Source organism: Zea mays, chromosome 4 (assembly GCF_902167145.1).
Source record: "Zea mays cultivar B73 chromosome 4, Zm-B73-REFERENCE-NAM-5.0, whole genome shotgun sequence".
NCBI classification, from domain to species: domain Eukaryota; kingdom Viridiplantae; phylum Streptophyta; class Magnoliopsida; order Poales; family Poaceae; genus Zea; species Zea mays.
The window spans coordinates 84,862,589-84,873,146 of record NC_050099.1 but is presented as its reverse complement, the minus strand read 5'-3'; the positions used below and the strand labels follow the sequence as shown (position 1 = coordinate 84,873,146).

Below are 10,558 nucleotides of genomic sequence, written 5' to 3'. Positions count from 1 at the left end.
CAACGTCTAAGGGCGCTGCACGGAAGAATCAGATTAAAGCCGTGGATAACATTTAAATCCATTGGGCTGCCTGGGCTTGAGTTGATGCAATCTTGCGTCGATCCACTCTTCCAGTGATTCCTCCCCTGGCCCACGCGAAGGGGTGGCCTTGCGGAATAATGGGCCTGGATTCTTTCGCGAGGTCTTCCAACCTTCTAGTGGACTCGGGGGATATCTGTCCCCCACAGCTGGCGAGCGTATCCTTGGAGTTGGCGACGCGGGGAGCTCGACGTCCATGTTTGCGCCTCCGTCGTGGTTGGCGAGCACGTGAATGGAGGTGGCGGTAGGCGAGCGCGTGAATGGAGGTGGAGGCATAGCATACTCGGCGTCCGTGTCCGCGCCTCCGTCGTGGCTGGCGAGCACGTGAATGGTGGTGGTGGCACAACGAGGTCTACTCCCGCGTTCGCGCCTCTGTCATGACTGGCGAGCTCGGTGTCCACGTCCGTGCCTCTATCGTGGCTGGCGAGCGTGTGAATGGTGGTGGTGGCACGACGAGCTCTACGTCCGTGTTTCGCACCTCCGCCATGGTTGGTGAGCTCGTCGTCCACATCCACACCTCCACCGTGTATGGCGAACACGTGAATGGAAGTGGCGGCGCGACGAGCTCGGTGTCTGCATCCGTGCCTCCGCCATGTCTAGCAAGCTCGTCATCCACGTCTGTGCCTCCAGAGAAGATGGCTAGCTCCCCAGCCTCCATCGGCAACGTAGAAGCTTTGGGTCATGTGGCATGGCACGGGGCAGCAATATCCATGGCATCGCTCACAAGTTGTTCGACGAAATGCCGCTATGGAGACATTATGTACAAAGTCCGGTATATGCATGGGGTAGTTGATATAGGGGAGAAAGATAAGGGAATGGTTGAAGATGCACTAGGGGTGTTTGTTTTAGCTTATTTCCAGCATATGGCCGCCAAAAAACTACTGTGGACTGCCAAATGCCTAGCTTTTCAGCCCACTTTTTGAGACACTTTGGTGAAAGCCGTCCAAAATCAACGTGAACATAGAATCGATCAAGTCGTCATGAAAGTAAGAATCTGTCACTTTTTAGATCCTAAACACTATGGACCCCTTCATCTTCCTCCACATGTAATCCTCAGAATACTAAGATTCTCCCCATAGACAGATTCTCAGAAAAGCTCATTAGAAAAAGTCAAAACAAACAGACCAACTGTATCTGTATGTAGTGGAAGAATATTTTAGGAGGAGCTAAGAAATATAGTAAAAAATACATATAAGGGGAGTTGTATAAGGGGAATTATTGAAGATAGCCTAAGTGGGTGTAGGAGTGAAGACAGAACCAGCCCTCGATCACCTTCTCACCAATCATCAAGATTTCTAATGCAAGGAAACAAGCCAAGGGGAAACGAAGGCAGACACGAGGGCTCAACTATTAGTAGGGGCGAAGTACCCCTCCACATATGAAAAGGAAATGTTGTTACAAAAGAGCGAAGGCCCAAGGCGAAGACGTCTTTGAGCAAGTCCACGCTAGCAAACGATGACCCCGCACCGATCCATGACGAAGAGTCCGACCACCTTGCTACCCTAGCAGCGGAGACGACATCTACGACCCAGCAGCGGAGGGCCCGCTCCTAATCGTGCAATGTGAAAGTTTTCTTTGCACGAGAACATGATCTAGATGTCGCCTAGAGGGGGTGAATAGGCGAATAAAAATTAACCACGAAAACTTAGAAATCTTACTCTACTCGAAGACTAGATCATAGCGGAATGAAGATCACTTTGAGTAGGTCACGGTGGAATCAGAGTCCCTATCTCAAGATAGCTTACATTTCAAAAATAACTTATACCAAAGATAAGTATAGAAGTGCAAAGAGTAAAGCAATCAAAGCAGAGGGATAGAGGACAACACAATAAATAACACACATGACACATGGGTTTATCTCATGGTTCGACCAAGCCTAAAATGCTTTCCTATTCCACGTTGTAGTTAGCCCAACCTTGGCTTGGAGTATCCCACTCTATCCTCTGGTTGCTCATATTGTCAAGGTGATAGACAGAGCATTCCAATATGTCGTTGAGTTGGTTACAACAGAGCCATGACTGTTTGCAGTCTTCCTTGACAACACTCCGGTAGAGTGACACCTTTGCTTGCTTAAGATCTTGCTCACTCTAACTTGTAGCAGCACCCCTCTACTCTCTCTTGACTTATAAATGTGCCAACACACAAGCTAGAGAGAAATACACAAGAGAGGGAGGTAGAAATGATTTGCAATATGTCTACACTTGTTTGCTACACTTGGGTGACTTGGGCATCTGAATATGGGCACCTAGAGTGTCCTTTTATAGACTTAAATGAGCCACTAACCATTGCCCCTTCCTTGTAGAAAAGCCTAAAAAACTGCATCTGCTGTGGGCGCATCGGACTGGGTCCTGTAGCTCCGTGCCCAGGATTTGATTGGCCACCTTTCGAAGCTGATAGGCACCGGACCGACTAGCCGTTGGAGGCGGTCTGATGCACCACCGGATAGGTTAATGTACATGGTCCGATGATTTTTGCCAAAATTCTTAAGACCATACAGTCCTCCTGCAAACGGTCCGGTGCACAGGACCAGGTACTGTTCATGGTCCGGTGCTCCAGACAGCAGCACACTAAGTGTTTTCCTCCATTCTTTCTCCATTTTATTTCAATTCTTTGGGGGATTTTCTTGTAACTTAGACACGCACAATTAGAGCATAATCTAATTGAATAAGTCACAAAAAGTTCCCTCTTTCCCATTCTTCTTCTAGCTTTTCTATTCTCCTCAAATAGAGCCTGGAATGACACTTTCTCTACAAAATGAGTTAGAGAACAAACCAAAGTACCAAACATATAGTAAAAGGTGTATGCAACATAGTTGAACAATCAAACCTTGCATACTTAACCTTTTTCATCGGTTTACCCATTTTGGCATGTTTGAGGTCGATGTTGGACTCCAAACCATCAAGTCTACTTGGCTTGATCTAGATTGTCATCTATGAGCTCCAACACCCTGCAATGGTCACAAAGAAGATATCCAAACATAGGAACAACTCAAACTAAAGGTCAAAGTGAACTTTTAGGTTGCTTCCAGGTTCTGGCTTTGACACTACTCCTTCTAGTGACCTTGTTCACTCCTTGAGCTTGATTTTGAGCCTTATGACTTACACCACATAACCATAGGTATTACCTCATTGGTTGTAAGTCATGTCCTTAGGTAGTGATCCTCGATGCACCATAGCTCTTCTCAACTCGATCACCCTTGATTTTACAAGTCTTCTTCACCCCTAGCTTTGGGTACCTTGGCCTCCTTGACCTTCTCCCGTGCACTCGGTACCTCGAAGTTCTTCTTGCCTCCTTCCTTGGCATGATCAATCATTTCCAAGTTATGCACATGGAGTCTCACTTAAGCAATGTCCATCCTTACTTAGCTCGTGATGTCCATTGTCCATATCCATCTCAACTTTTGGACCACCACACTTGATCTCTTATGTTGAACTCTATAAGCTTTACACTAAGCACCTATTCAACACTTAACACACATGTCAGTCCTTTAATTAGGTTGTCATCCAAATCACCAAATCCCACAAGGGAGCTTTCACAACGATGGTCCCACCTATCAACCCCTCTAGAAGGTTGATAATCTGGTGTAAATAGAACGGAGGGCTTACTATTCGGTAGTAGGAATGTAGTAGGTAACTAGGCGTATGGACGTATTTTAGGCTACAACCCCCGGTTGCCCCTATAAATACTCTCGCTCTGTAGCTGGATAGGACACGCTTGACAAAACATTTGAACTCTCAGCCATATGTTTTGTCACGCCACTTGTCATCCCTCTTTCTGAGTGCTTGGGTCCTTCACAACACTCATCAGATCCATCCACTTTGGTTCGACGAGGGAAATGTTCACTAGGTCTGATGACCCTACAGTTGAAACTCTAGCTAAAACATTGTTGCCATATTGTCCAACACATGTTCTAACGCAACACATTTATCCTAGAAGATAATGTTCATAGGGTCTGATGATTATGTGTTCTTGGGCTATCTACATGGAGGTGTCATACTAGTCTACTATGGTTCATTGACCCTGAAACCCGGGCTCTGACGCCTCAAAAACCCTTCTAAGTTATCCAATTTTGAAACTTTAGAATTGAGTCTTGGGCCTTTCCTAAGCCACCTAGAGCTAAATACAACTAGTGCGCACCACCCTAAACTCGTTACACTTATCTTAGTCAATCTAATAGTACATGCCCTTATAGTGTGGTTAAAGAAAAAACAAGGTCCTAAATTAATCTAATTATCTATCATCTCCACAATCAACACTTATAATTAGTTCATGCTTAACCTTGTCCCCCATTCTTTCAAAAAACCAAACAAAATACATAAGTAGGGGCATAGGAATCATACATTGTCCAAACCATTCTCCATCATTGTGACCTAACTCAAATTTACCTCTACAAAACACATGTTAGTCACAATAACCTTATATTGTCATTAATCATCAAAACTCTTGAAAGCTTAGATGCTTTAATAATTGATGACAACACTATCTGAAGTATGTGAGGAATAAGTTTTCCGAAAGAGACTTTGTTTGTATTAACTTTGACAAATAACCACAAGGTGTTAAGATAAGTTCATATAACAAAAGTCTATAGTCATGTACCATGTATAGTATGAGGAGTAAGCTCATGCATATGACAAGTATGCTTGTTGTTTATAAGATTGTTAAGCAAAAGATTATTTGAAAGCATTCGTGACATGTTGTGGAATATGAATGTGAAACAATTCTACGCATGTCACTGTGCATATGTATCAACAAGCATAAGTGTTTGATCGAAGTGCACAATACTTGTGGAAGTATCAGAGTTTCGAGCAACACGTGTATCAGAGCATTAACAACAAATATATCAAAGCACTTCAATCACATTATATTTATAGTAGAGTATGATATCAAAATATGTTAGACTATTAGGGTACACTAGAGCACATTATCCATATCAAGGCATAGAACCTAATAAATCAAAGCATCAAAAGGTCATAGGAAGCTAAATGTCTTGAAGCATGTATATCACACAACATAAAGAGTTTTAGAGCATATGAAAGCCATGAAAACCAAAAGTGTCATACAAAAAAAAAACTCCAAAAGTAACATACAAACTTTCATCTCTCATAAGATCTCTCTGACTCACATACTACCTATTTATCCTCCTTTGGCATCAAGTACCAAAACTAAAAATGTAAGGCTTAGTCAGTGAGAAGGACGCTGACATGTTGATAGGGTGGTGTGTGAAGTTAGCACAAACTACTAGACACAAGGTGTATCATAAGAGTCACTATTTGTCCAAGGCTAAACGAGGGCAACCGAAGCTTGGTGAGTGATCAAAGTGGTGATCTCTAAAACTAATGTTGAAGTCAAAACCATAGGAGCAACCACAAACTGCTGGCACTATAGACTCTGAACTCATCATGTGGGACACTATAGGCGACAAGCTGATAGGAGGGCTTGTGCTAAGGAAGCCACAAATGCAGGCCCAAGTGCATGAGGTTCAGCTGCACAACCCCCCTAAATAATAATTTGTTATCCCTTACAATTATATTATTGAAAATCCATTACGGTAAAGAATTGGTCTCTTGAGTCAATCTTGTATGTCTCACACACATCCTTCCTAATTCTATGACATAAAAGCGTTCTAGAAGAGATTAGTAATTTAGAAAGGTCCTAGGGAGAAATATTCTAGATGGTTTTCTATATTATTCTATAATAGAATTCTAGCAAATAGGGGACATTGCGATAGATATGGTTCTTTATATATTCCATTGCTATATAATACATTATAACTCAAAATTATTGTAGTTTTTTCTTAGTGAGATAGGTCTCATTTTAGAGTTTGGTATAGGGCCCCGAAAATTGCTGGCACGACCTGCACAAATGAAGGAAGCCTCTTAATATGTACTGTGGAAGCTACTAGAACAAGAAGAGTTGGAGTCAGCGTATAGTGAGCTTGTCAGAGGTAATTGACAAGGTGCGAGTAGCTAAGACTATACGAGTAGTTTGAGTGATCTCCACTGTCGTTGTCGTCGAAGTTGAGACTGTCCCTGATGGTTGTCCTATTATTGTTGTAGCGAGGTGAACTGGAAAGGAAAAGCCATCCCAAACAACATATGTTAAGGCTATCTGCAGCAGATTGTGTAAAATGGGGGGTTTGCACTATAGATTACACTATTTAGAGCAACTCCGAGAGAAATCGTAAATCAACCCGAAAATCAATATTAGAGTAGCAAGTATTTTTCCTCGCTCCAACAACTCCCTCTTCCTTCTCCCAAAATATTCGTGCCCCGTATCTAGCTCATCCCTCCCTCATATTTTGGTGTAGCACACGACTCTTTTTTTGGTGCAGGCTGAGTCGTGCCGGCCCAATAAACAACTGAGGCAAACAAAGCCTAATAGCAATTGGATCATTTTTGGCCCATTTTTCTATTTTGACTCTTTGTTTAGGGAAATTGTTGGAGTACACATCATAATCTACTTCTAAAACTTTTTAGTATGCTCCCAATAATCAATTTTTAGAGAAATTTTTAAATATTTTTTTGAAGTTGTTTTTGTAAAGTGAAGTTTAAAATAAGGGATGAGATAAGATAGACACCTGACTTTGGAGCCCTCTTGACCATGTAGTTGGAGTCAAAAGACAATGACATGGGGTCCCACTACGCGCCTCGCCCGCGTGTCAGTTACTCGCAGCCCACCACGCCTTGCGCAAGAGGTGTTGGCGTGGGCCCTGGAGTCGCCGTGGCATTGAGCCATTGGCTCACTGACAATAGCCTCGCGCTCGCGTCCCGCTATAAAATATCCCCACGCTGCTTCGCCCTGCCCACCACAGCATCCGCAGTTCCCCGACCACACCGTTCCTCCGAGCCCAGGAGCAGCCCCGCGCCAGGAGGTTAGGGTTCCGATTTTTCTAGTTTTTTTTTAGAAATTAATCTTGCGTGCTGTGCTGCTTGATCTAGTTGCCTGTTCCTGGTACGGGAGATGCGGGAGTGCTGCGAGTTTTCTCCGCTTTTTTCTTATGTGATCTTTTTTCAAATGGTGTTCTGCGATGCGGCTAGATCCGCTTTGTCTCGAGTGCTGTTCGTTTGTTATGTTCGAGCTTGATCCGCGAGATCTGAGGTTTCGAGCGCACGGGGCGCGTAGATCCGCCTGATTCGGGATTAGTTTTGGCACATTGGCGAGATAACCGACTGCTGAGGACCTTTTGTGGGTAGCAACCGTGCCTATTACTGTTATCTGTTAGGGCTGTTTGGGTAGATTAGAAGGGGATTGAGGTGGAAATTAGTTTATTTCTCCCTAAATCCCCTCCATTCCCCTTCTAAGCAAACAAGCCTTTTTGATTGGTGATGCATCGTTGTTCAATTAAATTGTTAAATAAACTTACGGGCAGATCCGGTTGGTCCTTTTCAGTGATATGTTAGGCCAGTCTCCGCATGATTTTTTAATAGGCTGATAAGGTGCCATATATGTGCTTTTGATGATGTGGCAAGAGATGAAACCCTATCTTGGCACAATTATCAACTCTACGAGTCATGAAATTAAATGTCTATGCAATCATAGAATGAAACTTTTCATTGGGAGATGATGTTTCATTTAAGTTTTATTTCATTCTATATAATATATCAGTTTTGAAAAAAATGATTTGAAACTCCCCACTAAGATTCGCCTTAGGTAGTGTAAATAGGTTAGTTCTGTCTTATTCTCAATTTGGTTGATGGATTTGGGGATCACAACAGAACGAACAGATCATATTAGCTGCTTTTGTGGTGTCTGTTATTGTAATTTTTCAACCTGAACGTGAGTGCTGTAAGCTGTTGTTGGATTAGACGGCACTTCTTGGTGTGGATGTATTACTGGTTCAATGAGGTTTGTATGAGCCTCTCAGCAAGCTTATTAATAAGCTTGTTCTTAGCAAACATGAATGGGCTCAAGTCGAGTTTAGTGGCCAGCCATGTACCTTTCCCATATAATCATTTTAGTTGACATTTTGTATGTTTTTAGGCCATGACTTATCAGTTTCCTTCTGGTGCAGGAAGTTTGTTCTTTTAACAATATGTCGAGGGAGGAGAATGTTTACATGGCCAAGTTGGCTGAGCAGGCTGAAAGGTATGAGGAGATGGTTGAGTATATGGAGAAGGTGGCTAAGACTGTAGATGTGGAAGAGCTCACTGTTGAGGAGCGTAACCTTCTGTCTGTTGCATACAAGAATGTGATTGGGGCTCGCCGCGCTTCATGGCGCATTGTTTCTTCCATTGAACAAAAGGAGGAGTCCCGTAAGAACGAAGAGCATGTGAACCTTATCAAGGAATATCGTGGCAAGATCGAGGCTGAACTGAGCAATATCTGTGATGGAATCTTGAAGCTGCTTGACTCCCACCTAGTGCCTTCTTCTACTGCTGCTGAATCAAAGGTCTTCTACCTCAAGATGAAGGGTGACTATCACAGGTTGGGCTTGATGCAATGCGATATTATGATGTGCAATCGTATCTGTATAATCTGAAGAAGCCAATAAGATTTCTTAACCTTCTGTTCTTAATCTTAACTATGGCAGGTATCTTGCGGAATTTAAGACTGGTGCTGAGAGGAAGGAATCTGCTGAGAGCACAATGGTGGCCTATAAGGCTGCTCAGGTTTGTTCATTCTTTCTGTTCTGATAATATGGCAACTGTCTTCTATGGTGGTTTCCATATCATATAGGATGTCAAGTTCATTTATTTGAATGCTTGCTGTTAGTGTTTATACTTATGGAGTTTTATTCTGCTGTGTACCGTGTAGGACATTGCTCTGGCTGAGCTGGCACCTACCCATCCGATAAGGCTGGGACTTGCTCTTAATTTTTCAGTGTTCTATTATGAGATTCTGAACTCCCCAGACAAAGCTTGCAACCTGGCAAAGCAGGTTGGAATCACATCTACTTTTCTACTACATATGTACATTCATTGTACCGTGTTTAGGGTGAGGGTTGTTTGTGCATTTGAAGCTTGGGCAGAAAGAAAATATCCAAAAATGCCTTTTAACTGTAAATTGTAGGATACTTGCCCTAAATTGTTCAGTATATCAGGAGCTTTTTAATGTTTATATGGCAAACTTCTGCCCTTTTAGGTTCACATGCAATTTGACTGCTAGATATCTTGATCCCTGTGTATGAGGTCAGATAGTTTCTGATTAGTAATGGTACTATGATATGATGATAGTTTCTGATTAGTAATGCTACCTCTGATATGATGAGCTGCTGATCTTCCATTAGTTGTTTTGTGCCATTCTGCTCTGTTATTGCTAGACTCTTGTTTGTTATTATCGGCCTCTTAAAGAGGATTCTCCCTGTTCTGTTGGATTATAAAGATGATTATGATATTGTGTGTTGAGTATCTAACTTATTTAATTTGTGGTTACTGGTAGGCATTTGAGTTGGTTGCCTGATAATTTAACTTTTTATATTGTGCATTGTGTGCCATTGGAACTTTGATAATTGATAATGATTGGCTAATCTTTGCAGGCGTTTGATGAAGCTATCTCTGAGTTAGACAGCCTTGGTGAGGAGTCATACAAGGATAGCACTCTGATCATGCAACTCCTGAGGGATAACTTGACCCTTTGGACATCCGACCTCACGGTATTTTCTTCTCCCAAATAAAAAAAACCCAATCCAATCTTTAAGCTGTTGCCTGTCTACTCTTCCTATCTGTTGCTAAAAAGCTTGAATTTGTTATGTGCAGGAGGATGGTGCTGATGAGGGCAAAGATGCCCCGAAAGGTGATGCAGGCGAGGGACAGTAATCTTCGGAGGGGGTGCAAAGTTGTTCGAGCCCCAATGTTTTAGATGCTCTATGCTGTCGAAGCTGTGCTGTGCCATTATTGTAGCTGATTTCGTCTCCATTCACTTCTTTTTTCTTGTTAGTAGGCTGGTAGTGGTCGAATTAATTTGCTTTGTGTTGCCGCTAGTCCATGTGGACTGGTATTGTTCCCCTGGATTTATTTGGCAAGCGTGTCCGTGCTCGCTCTAGCGTTTTATTGAGCTTTTAAAGTCATCGCATTCTTTTTTGATTGCAATCAGTTATTGGCTGGATATGCGGTGGCTGTTTGGATCAGAAGTACAGCCGGAGTTTCCTCACCGGAGCGTGTAACATGTGGAAATTGGAAACCACGCAAACGTCTCTCTTATTTGTACCCCTGAGTACATAGGGCTTTTTTTAACAGCTTTTCTGAAAAGCTGCGCTTGTTTGGTTTGACTTTTTTCTGAACAGCTTTTCTGAAAAGCTGGCTGTGGGGAGAAGCTGGTGATTAGAATCTGGGTGTTGGTTCGCCTGCTGTGGAGAGAAGCTGGTGGTTAAAATCTAGGTGTTTGGATACACAGATTCTGAGATTGTAAGATTGTAGATTCTGATTAAAAAAGGAAACAGATAAAAACACCGAACCAACAAGTTCATTATATTAAAAGTAATAGAGTTCATTACAACATAACTATTGATACATTCACTTATTAATCTACGACACTAATGCAT

General features: G+C 42.6%; 1 protein-coding gene across 1 annotated transcript; it reads left to right on the top strand.

Moving 5' to 3' along the window:
* Positions 1–6,881: 6,881 nt before the first annotated feature.
* LOC100285226 (uncharacterized) lies at positions 6,882–10,106 on the top strand. Its single transcript, NM_001158120.1, is given in 6 exon segments — positions 6,882–6,949; positions 8,090–8,502; positions 8,609–8,687; positions 8,833–8,955; positions 9,554–9,670; positions 9,774–10,106. Coding segments are annotated over 5 exon segments (771 nt in total). The 5' UTR covers positions 6,882–6,949; positions 8,090–8,110; the 3' UTR covers positions 9,834–10,106.
* Positions 10,107–10,558: the final 452 nt, after the last annotated feature.